This window comes from Spermophilus citellus (assembly GCF_964194105.1).
Source record: "Spermophilus citellus genome assembly, chromosome: 8".
NCBI lineage: Eukaryota > Metazoa > Chordata > Mammalia > Rodentia > Sciuridae > Spermophilus > Spermophilus citellus.
The window spans coordinates 65,032,786-65,049,937 of record NC_138189.1 but is presented as its reverse complement, the minus strand read 5'-3'; the positions used below and the strand labels follow the sequence as shown (position 1 = coordinate 65,049,937).

The 17,152-nt window shown below is 34.4% G+C and overlaps 1 protein-coding gene across 2 annotated transcripts in view; it reads left to right on the top strand.

Moving 5' to 3' along the window:
- PRKG2 (protein kinase cGMP-dependent 2) overlaps window positions 1-17,152 on the top strand; it is a gene marked incomplete at its 5' end in the record, with an annotated part of 91,381 nt that overhangs the window by 23,854 nt on the left and 50,375 nt on the right. For both annotated transcript variants that reach the window (XM_081304504.1, XM_081304505.1), the window contains 5 exons: window positions 531-636; window positions 4,215-4,278; window positions 11,499-11,576; window positions 13,432-13,526; window positions 16,207-16,275. In XM_081304504.1, the coding sequence (XP_081160630.1) occupies window positions 531-636; window positions 4,215-4,278; window positions 11,499-11,576; window positions 13,432-13,526; window positions 16,207-16,275 (412 nt within the window). The remainder of the gene's footprint in view (window positions 1-530; window positions 637-4,214; window positions 4,279-11,498; window positions 11,577-13,431; window positions 13,527-16,206; window positions 16,276-17,152) is intronic.

Sequence of the window (17,152 nt, the reverse complement as noted above, 5' to 3'; positions counted from 1 at the left end):
TTTCCTATTAAAACTGTTTTTGTAAAAACTGTCTTTTGTAACTTCTTTAAAAATTACTCATAAGCATTTTATGTGAATAACTACAGAGATCCTTGAAATATATAGGCTTTTTGTGGCAACGAGATCTAAACAACATAAAAAGACACACAAGAAACATAAACATACACACAGAAATCCTTAACTACAATTTACCTGCTTGTGAATTCTTCACTCTCTAGGTTGGCCACAGGTTGACTGGCCTTCTCTAACATGTGTCCTGATGAGGGAGTGTATAACTGGAAATTGCAAACTCATTTGAATATCATCCTAACCAAAAGATAATTAGAAAGCAAATCTTCCAATTCCAAATCGTGGTACACTTCAGAGCCAAAATGATTTATAAAATTAGTATTTATTTTGATGCTTCCTTCCATTTGCATGTTTAAATAATGCATTTTCCAAGAAATGCAAATTTACCCTATTAACATTCTGGAAAGTTTTCTTGATGTGATGCCAAATAATGTTTTGTTATTTTCTCCATTTTTCTAAAGCTATTACCAATGTTAAAACATGGGCATTAGATCGAGAGGTTTTCCAGAATATAATGCGGAGGACAGCTCAAGCTAGAGATGAACAATACAGAAACTTCCTCAGAAGGTAAGAATAATACATTGGGAGAAAGTGCAGCCAATGATGTAACCATAGTGTGGATATGACTGTTTTTTCAGAATATTTATTTTAATATAGTTTCTCCCATTTTCCACATTATTAAACCAAGGAGCAAAAGTATTTCCTTGCAATAAATGCTAGTATCAGTAAAAAGTATTACATTTAATTCCCATTAGCTTTGTGTATTGATTTATTTCTCTTGCTAATTTTCCCTTGTATTCATGGAACCATAGTGTATAGTATAGAAAAATGTACAAAAAAATCCTAAAATATTCAACAGAGTGTTCACTAGACTTTGAAAGATATATGAAATTTGAAAGAGGCTAGCAAAAAGATATCCCTTCTAATATTGCTTTGCTTAGAATAATATTAAAATTAATTTAATTTACTATCCTTGCTTTAAATGAGACATTCTTTTTTTTATTCACATAGCCACACTGTCTTCCAAATTATTAAATTATTTGTAGGAAATTAACTTGCCAAAAACATTACTGTACTTGTCGTGATGACATGGATCCTTGAAACATAAATCATTTTGTGAAATATTCTGTACCTCAATGACTTACTTGAATGCATGAATTTATAGAGAAACAAATATCTATGTAATTTAAAAAGCCAGTTCCAAATTAAAGTTTTTGAAAATCTAAGTTTCTTAAACTACTTTTGTATCATTTGTGAGAGTTTTGATAGTCTCTGAATCTGTAGTACATTCTGTAATGAAATGTTACTTATAAGTGTTAATAATGCATTGCATAGTTTCCAAAAATAAATTCTAAGTTCTTCTGAAGTACAGCATAGTGATTTCATCTTGCATTATACGCCTTTGAAGTCAGTGATTTGGGGGCTGTATAGTGCCTGGCATATATTGAGAGCTCAATAAATCCTGAAGGAACACATTGTTAATCAGTAGGACATTGCAAGTATCAGTTCTCATATAGAATTGTAGTGATTGACCCTTTCAAGGGCAGTAATGGCTCCTGGCAGAGGGGCAATAATGACAAGCAGGTGCCTTATCTGATAGCCAGCCAGTGCTTAGTCATCATTTTGTGGGATCTCCCTGAATATAGGTGATCTCCAGTCCAACAACTGAGTGACACAGGTCAGCATTTAAAGCTAATAAGCCGCACTTATGCAAGAGCCAATAAAGGATACATAAATAACTAGTGCCCAAAGGTTATGTTTGAACATCTGAGATAAAACCTAAACCACTACATGCAGAGCAGTTAATTCTCCCCCAAGTCCAGTATGTTCCTAGTGGAAGGAGCTTAGATAATGTACTAAGATACATTCATTCTTTCTTTCCTTCCTTTTGATACTTCATTCATTCTTTCAATTTATTTCCAGGTAGAAAATATTGTAAATTCAGATGGTAAATAAGATAAACCTGATGCCTGCCTCATAGACATACTAATATTTCCCCTCATATCCATTTCCTCACCATACCCCTAAGGTGACAGACTTACTAATGTTATAGATCCCAGTTTGGACCAGAAGTTAAACTTTCATACTAAGTATGTGTTAATCAAAGACAAGTTCTGGTTATCCTTTTATCATTCCATCAATAGGGAGACAAACTAGCAAAATATATTTTTCTTTGTTTCATAATGTACAGTGAGCTCTTTCTTTTTTCATTTCCATTTTATTATAAAGTCTGTGATATATAAGATATGTGGTCCTTATGTAAATTACAAAATATTATGACACTAGCCATCTGATGACTGGGTATATAGTCATAGGAAATGAAATAACTTTGTCAAAGAAACATCTGCATTCCCATGTTCATTGAAGCACCTAAGTGTACACCAACCAATGTACACATAAAAAAAAATGTGGTACCATGTGCCATGTAGCCATGAAAAAAGATGAAATTCTGTCATTTGTGACAACATGGCTGGAAATGAGGATCATTATGTTAAGTGAAATAGAAAAACAAGAACTACATGATCTCACTCATGTGTGGACTTAAGAGTTCATCTCATAAAGTTGAGAGTAGAATGGTGGTTTCTGGGCTAGAGAGGGTAGGAGAAGGGAGGGATAGGGAGAGGCGGATCAGTGGGTACTAAGGTATAGGTAGATAGAAGCAAGAAGTTATGATGTGCTGTTGCACAGTAGCCTGACTATACATAATGAGAATGTAATAAGTATTTCAGAAGGCTAGAAGAAGGGATTTTGAATGTTTTTAACCATAAATAAATAATAAATGAGAAGATAAATATTTTCCCCAACTTAAACATTGTACAATGTATATACATGTATAGAAATATCACAGAGTACCCATAAATTTGTAAAATTTTTATGTTTTTATATATCCATTAAAATTTTAGAAATTATAGCAGAATAAATGTCCAGGAAACTATTGTCCAATATAAAGAAAAGAAAATTAGCAGCATCCTTGAATTTCTCATGTGCCTCTTTATGTCATTTCCTCCTGAATCCCCTCTCCTTGAAAGTAATCTGCATTTGAAAGTTTAGTGATCATATCTTTGTTTTTGTTTTGTTTTTTAATAGTTTTGCCTATGGCTTGAACTTTATGAAAAGGGTATTATTGTTGCAACTCAAGTTTTCACTAAGATTCATTTCTCCTGTTGTAGAGTTTTATTACTTGGCTCTAACACTGTGTAAATGTCTGTTCTCCACTGCGGTTTCTTCAGTGTTTTGCTATTACAAAGGATTCAGGTGCAAACCTTCTTATACATGTGTCTTGGCCTGTGCTTCCTGGTGCATGTGTGCAAAAAGTCAGTCTAGAGCTCTCTGCCTTTACAAACTCAGATCCCAATTGTGCATTTTTTGGAGTAGCATTATTTTTTTTCCTGTAGGGGTGTCACATTTTAGATGGTAAGAATAATTTATTTTTCTTATAGGAATTATATTAACAGTCCTGAATTAAAATGGGTAAAATAAAAGGGAAATTTAAGAAAACAATTGAATCATGTTGATCGATTAATCATACTGAAATTTCTGATATTTTAAAATAATAGTTTTCAGCATTCTACTTCTCTCTATATTGTTATCTGTAACAATGTTCCTATTACATGCCTCTGGCTACCATTGATTTTTGAAAGGACAACACAGTATGACTAATAATCAAAGGTCATTTCAATGTTAATTCCCATATTCCTCTGAATTCAGTCTTTATTTAATCACAAGGTTTTGGATGAAAATCTGATCCTCCACTGGAAGGAGAACTCCTTACCCAAACTAATAGAAAAGATACTGAGATATGGAGAGGAACACATTTATAGATGCTATTCACTTTGAAAACCAACAACGACAGTCAAGTGATTTTTCCTCTGTTAGACAGAATGTGATTTTTCCCCTTGATATTACTATTTTTATTTATTTACTTATGAAATTATACATATCATATTATGTAATTTCTAATATGTATAAAATTCTGTTATTTATGTATTTTCTGTTATTTAAAGGTTTACCTTGGAAAACTAGAGTGCATTACAATTTTTAAATAAATATAAAAACTTTAGAATCTATATAATGTATATTTGTATATTTATAATTAAACTCAGAAAGATATTTATATTAAGGAAAGATTTCTTTTGATTTTGAAGTGTATCCTTGCTGAAGAATTTACCAGAAGATAAACTGACCAAGATCATTGACTGTTTGGAAGTGGTAAGACATTTAAAGTACATTTCATTAGAGTTTAGAATCTGGTTATGTTATTAGCACTGTAAATGAATAAAAAGGAAAAGACAGTAGATCACTATTCTGTAGAGACCAGAAACATTTTTCTATTGTGAAAACTTAGGCTAACTCATGCCGAAATAAGAGGCTGGGGAAGAATTAGATTCTTTTGAAATGTATAAAAGGAAATTGGATTTGCATGTGTAAAGTGAAATTTGATTTACATATTTTAATCTTTTTAGTATATTTTATAAAACTAATCTGCCTTACTCAAGAGGCATTTGATTTTTCTGCAATTAACATCACAATCCCTTACAGAGTTTTCATAGTAGAAAGGAGTCAGTGAGGCATAATTAGGAAATGGAGCACAGAAAGAGCATGTTGGTGCTTCTGGTGACAAGCCTCTGAATCAGACTATGAAACATTCTATACTTGAACACTCTAGGCCAGGAAAATACATTTTAAGAAACTGTACTCAAGAAGCACTTTACCTATATTAATGTCTGGAGGAAAACGGCATTTTGGAATGTATTCAAAACTCATTTTAGGCATCACCCAGATGGTTGGTTCCAGTCCAAGACTCTTCACGTCTTTTCGTGAATAATACTTCAATGACACATACCTTGGATGCTAATGATATGCATCTTATGAAAACCTCTTCGGATTTCAGAGATTAAAATTCAAAGCAAATAACCTCTCTAACTTTCTTGGGGGTCAATTTCATTGAAACTAAAGTGGATTTTATGGAATTTAAAGGAGGTAGGGAATGGCAAAGAAGTCACATGTAGACTTTAAGCTTTAATAGAGCTGTTCTCAGTGGGAGGAATATAAAAAAGCCCTACAAGGCTGATTGTTGACAGATTCATGCCTCTGTCAATCACAATATGCAATGTAAAATAATATCTGTTGAGAAGGGAGTAGGGACCATTTCATCCTTAAGTGTAAGTGACACCAGTAATGTTTCCATTTACAATTCATGGAACCCACCCAGCAGTTTATCTGGGACAGACCTTGATGACACAATGCCTGGCCTTGTGTCCCCATGGGGGTCAGATATGAAGTCATTTTCAAGAAGACTGCTTATTCTGCATCTCTTGGGATTTCCCCAATGTAACATAAACCAATCACAGATGTTACAAATTAATAATTCATCCCAATTTCTGAGGACTTTTTCTTAAAGCTAGAGAGACCCTATATTTTTTTGTTAACCAAGGAAATCTGTTTTTAATATAAAACTAATAGAGTAGATTCACCAGAGGGGAATTCCATGCTGACAGCAAATATGAAAATTTAGTATCATTAAAATTAAATGGTAAATTAGACATATTTAAAATAGCCACAGGCAATAGCTACAGAACATATAGATGGGGACTCAAATCCAGTATTAATTAGCACACAATTCAAGTTTGAGTCTCATCTTTTAAAACACCGTAGAAAAGCTTTACCATATCTAAGCATTTGCAGAAAACAGCACGTTTTATAAAAGGCTCTTTATTCATCACCTGGCAAACAAATGTGTCTCTGTAATGTGTGAAAATTCTCAGATGCAAAAGCAATGAACAAGGGAGTAATGGAATCTCTTTAGCTCTCAGAAAAGCACATACCTTACCAGCATAGCTTGGACTAATGACCCGTCCACATGGTCCGACAATGATCTATTCCTAATGCACCCAAGTTATGACAGAGCGCCTGCTGAGTTCTAGGACCAGCTGTACCACAAACTGGTTCCATAATCCTTGAGAAAATAGAATCTGTCATGCTGTTTAGGACTTGATAAAGGGAGTTTTTATCCCCATGTGTACGTGTTTGGGAGGGTGTTGGGTGGACATGGGGGTGGGTATCAGAACTTCCCATAAAGAAGCAGTTGGCCTGACATGTTTAAGATGTAGACTGTTGAACATTATTGAGTTTCTAGACCCAATGGCCTCCATGGTGCAGTGCTCCAATAGCATTTCTGACTCTAGCTTAAGTCACTCAGATCATTTGGTTCTGGAGGCAGACATTGTCATTAAGCCTTTTTGCATGTTCTCATGGGGGAATGAGTGGGAATAACAATAACACACTCACTGAGGTGCTTAAGATAGTGAAGTCATAAAGCATGATACAGATTTGGGATGGAGATTAATGATTAATGATGCTGGAAACCATAGTGTGACTATTCCCCCTGCCATTATGCAGAACAATATAGGAGAGGAAGGGGTTTCTCTTCCCATTCACAGATCAGTCCAGAAGCATGGGATTGACTATGCTGTCTGAGTTACAAGCCCCATGATGAATCATGAGGTCACCTCACTGATTGTTACAGAGCTCTGGTATTTGACCTAGTGGCCTTGTGCACTGCCACTCTGACATCTTTCACAAAGTCACAGTTGAGAGGGGGTGAGTGGATTTAGAGTAGTGTGGAATGTTCTTATCCTTCCTTCTTCAGACTTGGGGGGCCCTTTGAAAGTTAAAAGGCAGGTTCCCGGGTAACATCCTTCACTTACTGAATCAGCAACTTTGATAGAGGCCCCCAAATTCACATTTTTAACTTTTAATGTTGGGATACTTATGCTTACTAAAGTTTGAGAAACACATATATGTTTATGACAAGAATACATGTATTCAAATTTCCCCAGTCTGTCACTTCATATAGGAATTTTCCATTTTTAATCTTTTTTTTTTTTCAAAATTTAGTCTTTCTTTCTTAAAGTTCCTAATAACAGTTGGATAAGCCAGACAGTTTTCCTCATTTTAAGGATTATATCCTGAGTCATGAGAAAGCTGAGATCATTGTGGATTTTGCCAGTTTATGGACTAGTGAGTTAAAGGTGGGGCTGCTGGGAGTTGTACAAAGTTCACCAATCCAAAGTCTGGAGACCAGAGTTTGTGGTCCTTTCTCTGTCACTACCAGCTGTCCATTAATCATAATGAACATATGTAATGAGATTTCTAGCTATAGTGTCCTCTCATTACAAAACAAGAGGGTTGTAGACCACATCTCTATGGGCTCTTTCATTGTTTATATTACTGAATTCTATGTAGTTGACTTGCTCAAATAGAAATAATTTCTGCTGGTTTTTATTTTGTAGGATCTAGTTGCTTGGCAATAACAAACCGGGTGCCAAATTAATGCTGAATGGTTGATAGGGTCCAGCTGATCTAGGTGTATTTCTTTTAATATTTCTAAGATTGTAACTATTGTACTTGGAAAAAATTACTAATTCTCTATGTACCCAAGTTTGTTTAAACTACTTATACTCAAACAACTGTAAGCAGTTTTTTAAACAAATTTGAGAAGTAGAGAACTGAGGCACCGAGGGAGAGTGTGTGTGTGTGTGTGTGTGTGTGTGTGCATGTGTGTGTGTATACTACATCTTGTTGTAAATCGTCAATACTTAATTGTAATGAGATTTCTAGCTATAAATTATATACTCTAAGGAAGTCTAAAATGCTTCTTTTTCCATCACCTTTGAGTTTCTTCTGGTTTTATATAGTATTTTTATGGGCACTGTATTTAGACTTTTGCTAGATTATCATAGTATAAGTATTTTATGTACAGCAAAAATAAAATCTTTCCACCTTTGGCTGTTGCTGTTTGTATAGTTTTCTTGTGATCTCTACCTATTATTCTATCCTGAAATTAATTGATTTTTTTTCATACACTAAGTACTTACTCTCCAGGCTTCTTGACATCTTCTTTTAAAACATCTTATTCAGACTGTGGGTCGTGAATCATTGCTAGGTCATGAAATCAGTCTAGTGGGACCTTTAAAAAAAATTAGAGTAGTAAGTATCATTTTGAAAACCATGCTTTAGTTTCATATAAATGTATGTGTTCATGCTATTATGTGTGTATTGAGTGTATATGTAAAATATATTTCTTACTGAAGGTAAGAATAAAAAATGCTTGAAAACTTTGCTCTACAGGTCAGGGTCTATGGCTTCTTGGTCTTCTGAGGGACCCCTCTGCAGTGTAACCACAAGGACAATAACCACACTGTTTGCGTTTCTCTTTTTGGTCTTGGTGACCACCCTGGCTTGACTGGCTACTCTCCCTGGTTGACAAACACTGGGCAGTCCGGCATCACAGCCATTACTTACCACTGTATATTTTTGGTCTGACCTATTTCCACAGCCTTTTCTGATCTATGAAGTTACTGTCAATATACTGGGAGGTATTATTTATCTTCCTCCCATGGTTTGGGGTGACAAAGAATCATCCCTGGGAAAAATACCACTAGGAAATTTGTCCCTTAAGAAACAATGAAGCTCTATCTCAGGTATCCTTTGAAGCTTTTCACCTTCAAACTTACTGGTTGACAGGAATTAAAGCTGCACCTCTATATGTACCAAAGGCTTTATAATAATAGAAGAAAAGCCTAGCAGTGCCTCAAAAATTCTCCATGTCCTTCTGCTCCATGTGGGCAATGAAGACTGAGATTGGGATGAGGACAAGAGAGACTGAAGGGCAGTCTATTAGAAATGACAATATAAAACATGACACTAGCAGTTTTATTAAAGAGAACTGAACATTAGTTAGATAAAGACAGCAGGACTGTGGGAATGAGGTCATCCATAAGGGTCATAGTCATTGCCATTTTAAATTTAAGCTTGTCTACAGTGAATGTTTGGGATAAATATAAAATGAGGAAGAATGAAGAGTTAGAGTAAGTAAACTGATGCAAAGAAATTTAGAAAATGGCAGGGGGAATAGTCACACTATGGTTTCCATCATCATTAATCATTAATCATACAAAAATTTTGGTCTGACAGATGGATAAATACAATTCTGCCTCCTGTTCATTTGACAGTCTAGGAAAGATGGCCCTGTTGACTCCACATAGTAATTCAGGAACCCAGGCTCATGACTACAAAGTCCTTCTGGGCTATACCATTAAAACTGGGGGAAAGTAGGAAGATACATACATGAAAGGGTTCTTAGACCTTTTTGGAAAAAAAGGTACACATCACCTCTGTTTTGATTCTTTTAGATAGAAGTTAATTATATGGCTGCAACTAACAGCAGGAATATAACTTATCTGGATAACCATATATTCCTGTGGAAGACTCTGATGACCACCTTGCACTCTCTTTATGGGAATTAACAGTCACCAGGTGCCTGTTCTGTACCAAACGTTCCACCAGATCTTTTAGCTACACTATGTACCTATGGTAGATGTGCAATATTAATTTACAGACAAGGAGACTGAGGTCCAGAAGATAATACTAACTAAGCAAACATTATCCTCCTCTTCCTTAACATGGCAATTACTAATCAAGCATTTGCCATGTTTAAGATTATTTTGATACCTCAGAAAACATTGTCTTTCATTGGCTTATTATGGTAGGCAGAATGGTTCCCCCAATATCCAGACTCCAATCCCTGAAATGTGTAAGTATGTCACATTATCTGGCAAAAGAGACTTTCACATGTACTCAAGGTTTGGGGCTTTAAAACAGGAGATTACCCTGGATGGGCGAGGTGGGGTGAATATAATTCTATGTGCCTCAGAAATCAGAGAATTTCTCTGACTAAAAGCAGAAGTGGAAATCTGAGAGATTTCTGGGGTAAGAACTGGACCCGCCATTGCTGGTTCTGAGATGTAGGGGCCCCAGGCAGGGGGACAGCAGAGGTGTCCAGGAGGTAAGGGTAGCTTCCACAGATAGCCAGTGAGGAAATGGGGACCACATCCCCAAAATGAATTCTGACAGTGACCAGAATGAGCATGAAAGCCAATTCCTCCCCTCGCCCCCAGCATCCAGAAAGGAACACAACTCTACAGACACTTTGATTTTATGCCATTTCTGAACTACGCTGTGGCTGGACTTTCTGACCCACAGAACCTAAGATAATTAAAGGGTATCATTCTAAGCCACTAAATTTGTGGTCATTTGTTTCCACAGTAGCAGAAAAACTAATGTACTTTTTTAAATCTTTGAAGGTAAATGTTCTTATTATAATTTTATGGATTGATGAAAGTAAAATTCAGGGTAGAACTAGGATTTGAGTCTAGATCTGTGTGGCTTCAAAATACTTTTCTACCTTAAAATATCATGCTTCTTTCTATGAAATGTTGAAATGTCTTGTAAGATGTACATTGTGCTATGAAAATAAAAGGTATGTTTACTAATATTAAACAGTATTAATAAATATTGATATTTATAAATATTAAAATTAATAAATAATATTTAACAGTAATAATAAGTATTTAGTAATGTTTATTCCATACATGTAAGCTGAATTTAAAAGTAAATGACCAGAAACAAACACAGAAGTTGTTGAGTTTGAAATTATTTTCAAGTCTAAAAGAAAAAAGAGACAGCGAGCTATTATGTGTTAATTATATCTTTTTAAAAAATTAAACAATCCCATTTTTGTTTGTATAAATAATTAAGAGATACATTTTAGTTATATGATTTCCAGACAAGATCCAATTAAAGCAATATAGAGGCAGACAGTTTAATCCATCTTTTGTTTTCTCGGGTACTGAATTGCTCTTTTAGTCTGACAGGTGGATAAATTACTTTTCCCTACCCAATAATTCTCCAATCACACAATCATCTATAAATAAAGGAGGCATTCATACATAAAAAGAAGTAGTTGGTCATTTGAGATTTCATGAAGATAGAACTACATTTAAAAATAGAATTTATGTGTAAAAAATTCCAGTATCTTTATGATCTTTTATGATGATGAATCTTTGGAAGTAATATGTATAACAGAGCGATTTAGTGTGTATGTGCAATCGTCCCAGCAGTTGTTGCTCTCCAGGAAATTAGAAATTGAGGTTGATATTCCTAATACCCATTAAGGATGATACTTTCAACTTATGTGATTGTTTGCTCTTTTCTAAATCCTGGACCTCATTTTCAGACTGTTACCCATCACTGTGTGGTTTGTATTTAGATTATGTAGGTGAAAGTGCACCAGTGCATAGAGATCGCTGCCCTGCTTTGGCATCTCTTCGTGTCGTGGTCTCCATACCTGAAATTCAGTATTCCAGGTGAATTTTTCTGTGAAATAAAACATACAAGTGCAAAAGTAAAGTAAAAGTCACCTCTTGTACAGTTTATGATGGTGATGTAAGAAAAACAGATACGGTAGACCAAAATTTAAAGAAACAGGTGTGGAGACTCATTTCAGAAACCCAGAGTCCTGTTTCCCTGTGTCTTCAGTTGTACATTTCTGCTGAACCTCACATCTTCTTTCTTTCTCATCCCAATAGGAATACTACGACAAAGGCGATTACATCATTAGAGAGGGCGAGGAAGGGAGTACCTTTTTCATTTTGGCAAAAGGAAAGGTAAATATTAATTAAAACTTACTTAAAATAAATTTTTTTAAAATTAATCATTTTGCCATAAATGCAGAAATATTCTGTACTGCAGCATAAGATAGTCTCTACATTGAATGCATTTGGAGCTTCCTCCAAAAGAATCTTCTGGGGTCTACCTGAGGGCTGGGTTTGAGGGTGGGTGCCACAGGAAACTTGTGATGGGTTCCAGGTGAGATAGTCTCCTTTTAGTGACCTTATGCAGGTCACTTGACTTTCTTTGGACCTTGATTCCTGGTATACAGTAGCTGGATGGTTTCTGAGGTTATTTCTAGCTATGAGTATGTGATTCTCAGTCAGCTCCAGGGTCCAAGAACAGGGCTAGAACATTTTTCTAACAGATGTGACAGGTGGCAAGTGGAGGGGAATGAGCTCAGCAGCTGGGGGTGGCAGTGGTCAGGCATTAAACTATAGAACCAATAAGCTTGGAACTTAAATTTGTACGCAGTAGCTGAAATTGACTTAGATACTGATGAAAATTTTATTTTTATTTACTTTTTTATTTATATAATTGTGAATTTAAATTTATCTTTATTTATATATTTTATAATTTTATATTGTTGATTTATAATATTTATGTAATTTTATTTATATAATTTTATTTATATATTACATATAAAATAGGTCTTTTTCTTTACCTAACTATGAATAGATAAAATGTTGTCAGTTGTTCCTATGCTGACTCTTAAGGTTTGTCAGAGACAAAAAGCATTTATGAAATACTGAAAGAATCAAATATCTTGAGCCCCTGTGTCTGTCAGATATTTTGTATATGTTGCCTCTTCCATGAAAGAGAGAATCGGGCACTGCCTTTTGTTAACTGGTTTGTGGGTGAACTTTGAACTGGGCCCCCAGTGAAGAAAAAACATAAACAAAATAGTTTCGAACCTCTTTTTCGTCAACAGTGAGAACCACATCTTAACTACTTCTCCCCTACTTGGACCTATGCTATGAAAGAATTCTTGCTAATTAACATGTTGTACTTACTATCATTATTTTTAATTTTTTAAATTCATTGTAACATACATGAGTGTCAATCAAAAATTTTAATCAGCATGAAACAACATTTATTACTGTGTTGAATTAAAATAATTCTAGCCACAGATATGAAATATTAAAGTTTTGTTTGGCTGTGCTAGAGGGTTTTTACAGTTTCCTGGGCCATGGGTTCACTTGGAGATGCCCACAGAAGCTGTGAACCATGTCCAACCCACATTTTGTATCCAGTTTTAGTAGGTACATAGGATTTGGCAAATCTGTGGACACCTGACTTAGGACTCCCCATATTCAACCTTATTCGTTTTTTGTTTGTTTGTTTGTTTGTTTGTTTTTTGTTGTTGTTGTTGTTTGTTTTGGTGGTACTGGGGATTGAATCCAGAGCCTCATGCATGTTAGGCAAGTGATCTACCATTGAGCTACATTCTCAGTCCTCAACTTTTTCTTGATTAATTATTTTCTTGATTAATTTGTCAATTCTTTTTAAGCTTTCTGGAGTAACAAAAGTTCCCACAGGACCATTATTATTTCCTTTGAGAATGTCTTGGAAGGAATCACTAGATTCACTTTTAAAAATTAACTTTAGGAGGTAGGGTTTAAGTGGAGAATCTTCTTCTTTCAGAGGGTAGTCCTTTGTGTTAAACCATAGGATCACTCATATCCATCAAAATGAGCTGAGTGTAGTTAATTGTCTTACTACTGTAAAATTAAAGGAAAATCTTATCTTTTTTCCCCCTCATTTATCAAGTTTATCTAGGTCTGGAGGGTTTGCTTGAATGGATATGTGTCTGATTCTCCCCCTCCTTTTTAATCAATTAACATTATTTAGGTTAAAGTCACTCAGAGTACTGAGGGCCACGATCAACCACAGCTGATTAAAACACTGCAGAAAGGAGAATACTTTGGTGAAAAAGCTCTGATCAGGTGAGCCCATGAATCTATATGCCATAGCTAAATAAAATGTTTTCTATGTGAAACTAGTCATTTGAAGTTGTCCAATTGAGCCACCAAATTAATGGCAACAGATATTCAGGAATTAAACAAAAATGTTAAACTGCCTTCTAAAATAATCAGCTCATTTTGCAAGTCTTTGAGAAATTCAAAATAGTGCATTTGCGATTTCTACCTGAACCTTCAGTCTTTGAGACATAAGTTGGTTTACTCTTGATATGATTTATAGAAAAATATTTTTAATGGTTAATCAAATGACTTGGACACTACGTACTTCCTACATAAAACCTCATGACTGAAGAAATATATTTTCCTAAATTTAAATAACTTCATAAAATCTCAAAGTTTGGGCAACATGATGTTTTGGAATTACATGTTTTTAAGTGAATATTTGGAATTACTGGGAAATCACTTAAAATTTATGTTATGACTTAATGCTTTTATTTCATATTGGTGCTTGAAGGAATGGAATAGTAATTCTGTTCATTTACCTTCTTAATTTTGGTTTATAAAGCCCCAGTTCTACTGATTTGTATGACAGATTTTACATAATTACAGAGCAAAGGAAGATATTCAGAGATTACCTGAAGATAAATCTCATCATGAAGATTTTTTAAAAAGAAAACCCAAGTATTAAAGCTTAATAAATTAAGTTATAGCTATTATGTAAGCAACTTAAAAGTAGAATTTAAAGCTAAGCTAAATTTTTCTTTCCCATTTTCTTGCTGGTAATGAACTTGATTCACTAATAGGAAAATTATCTTTCCTTTGTGCATTATCATAATGTAATATCATTATCAAAGACTTCAATGTATTTGTTTTCAACATTTACAGGCTATTTTTTCTCATACTTCTAAGCAAAATAGCTTAAAGCTTGAAAGTTCAAAGGCCTTTATAAATGTAGTGTGGAGACAAAATAGTTCTTGAAAGGAAATGTATCATCTAATTTTGTAGGACCTGCAGTGATTGATTTATGCTATATGTTGTAGCCAGCCAATTATAGTGTTTTCCTATGGACAATATGGGAATTTATGTTTACTATGGACTCACAACTTCCCAAGGTATTTGAAAGCATAAAGTTAAAACCAATGGGAAGGAAAGTGGAGACAAATATCATAACATTTTTGTGGGTTGCTGCTGACTGACTCAATTTTCCTTTTATTCTGTATATTTCCACAAGTTGACATTTAAAAGTCCCAGAAGTTCTTTCAGAATTTCAGATGCAAATATAAATCCATGACACTTACACAGTACTATGAAAGAAATATGAGTGTGTTTATGAACATTAATATTTGTAAAGTGTTTGCAGAGAATATTCTCAGTGACAATGATGACACCACCGTGTGAAAGGAACACGATATCTCTTTCTCTGAACTCAGAGATCAAATCCACAATCCAAGTTCATGTCTGTGTCTGTTCTGTTTCTATATCTACCTGGCTCTGTCTCTACTACCTCTGTCTCTGTCTTCACTACCTCTATCTCTATCTCCATCATCTCTCTTTATCTCTGTCCCTATCTCTTGTCTAAATCACATTCATACAAGTTGAGCAGAAACTGTCCTGCCTTTGACTCCAAAGTTCATGAAACTCAAGTGTCTATACTGATGTCTTCTTATAAAGATCCTATAAAGGGATCTTGGTGGGACTGGAAGATATGTCAGAATGTCTTTGGATATCAGCTAGGCAGAGGGCACTTCTTTGGAATGGTAGAGAGGGACTGCCCAAGTTTTCTGTGTCCTACCACTAAGAAAGGTGAAGGAGATTTGTACAATACTATATTTGATGAAGTTCACTGGAGCAGTCCTAGTAATGGTATTCTACCATTTGCTGCTACTGGTAGGACATCTTATAAATCTCTGAGCACTGGGTTCCAAGTGGGAGAACCTGTTTTCATTTTCTTTAATTTATAACAAATAGAGGGAGGAAAGTAATATAAATAAATCTCTAAAGAATATTTGCCTGATGCTTAACAAGTTGATATTCATTAGAAAATTAAACTTACCATCAGGTCATATATGACTACTCATCATATCTAAGATATTGATTGTAAGGTATTACCACTCTATTATGCACCATTAAGAAACACAATACTGCTAATTATCCTACTACTCATCATTGATTTTCATATATAAATTGATTTCAGAGATTTTAATGGATTTTAATGTAGAAATACACATTTTCATTCTATAAAATGAAAAGTATTTTAGTATTTAATTCACTGGATGATCTGATACTGAAAACAATTTCCTTGGGTTTTATTTTTGATGGTTTTCCCAATAAGTTTCTTTGATCAGTTTATTTCTGTTTTGCTTCCTTATTAATTAGTATTCTTTGATCAGGAGAGAGCTCTTTTAGTTTAGCTATCACAAAGCTCAGAATGATATTCCACATGCACTTGCAGTCAGCAATTCCTCTACATTCTCAGTGCAATTATCTTCTCCTCTGCATTCCTTGTGTAGATGACCTTTATTGGGATACATTTTAAATTCTTGTGGTTTTTCTTTTGGAAGGGGGTTGAGTATAAATTAAAATGTTTTTTCAAAAGTATAGTATTGGGAAGATGCTTTCATACAGAGTAGCAGATTTCCTAATCAAATTGGTGGTTTTAATTTCTAACTGCAGTGGAAACTGACTTTCCTGCTTTTGTCTGCAGTGATGATGTCAGGTCAGCTAACATTATTGCTGAAGAAAATGATGTCGCTTGCCTGGTTATAGATCGAGAGTGAGTATCCTCATGTTTGAGAAGGCAGACTCCTGCCACCTTTGAAGACTTGGCCTTCCCTTACTCCCAGGGCGGATCTGTTTTCTCATTCATCACCACTCGGAAATGCTAGCCAGTTCTCAGCTGCAAGTACATTCTATTAAAATTCATGAGAAGGAACAGGGCCTTCTGATCTGAATGTGTCTGTGGCAGTGGCAGATGCTGGCAGGCTAAATATTTTGTGTGCAGAGTTTGTACATAAATATCAGCAATTGACTGATTTAAATTCTGCATCTCCCAGAGAAATAAGTTTATTAGTGTTCTTATGGATGTTTTCCATACAACATAGTGAACAATTTTGTAATTTATTTCTAAAATGCCTTTAGCAGTCAAAAACAGTTTTGAATAAATCCTCTCTCAATGTATAAAATAATCATTAGCTATTTATATTTCCAAACAAATTTTAGTCATTTGTAAGCAATGTGTATCAATATTGATGTCTAAATATCTTAGGTTATTTTTCAGAATAAGTTTTATTTTGTTTCACTCACTTCAAATCATACTTTATCCTGGCATCTTGGATCTCTCATTAACCATTTAAATATTTACTGATTAATTACAAGATACACTAAAGGAAATTCTAATATAGCAGAGCTAGATCATTATCCAAATAAAGTCATTGTGTAGTCAAAGAAATAGGTCAGTCTCACATGAAATATTAACAAAAAACAGTAAATTTACAAGAGGCATATAGTCAACTTCTGATTGAATACAGCATTTATTGAACATAGAATCATAAAAATGTAGAGCTGGGAAGAACTTAAGAATGTTTGGAAACCTTTTTATCATGGAAAGTTACAAACATTAAAAAATAAAATGGCATCAGAACTCTACAATT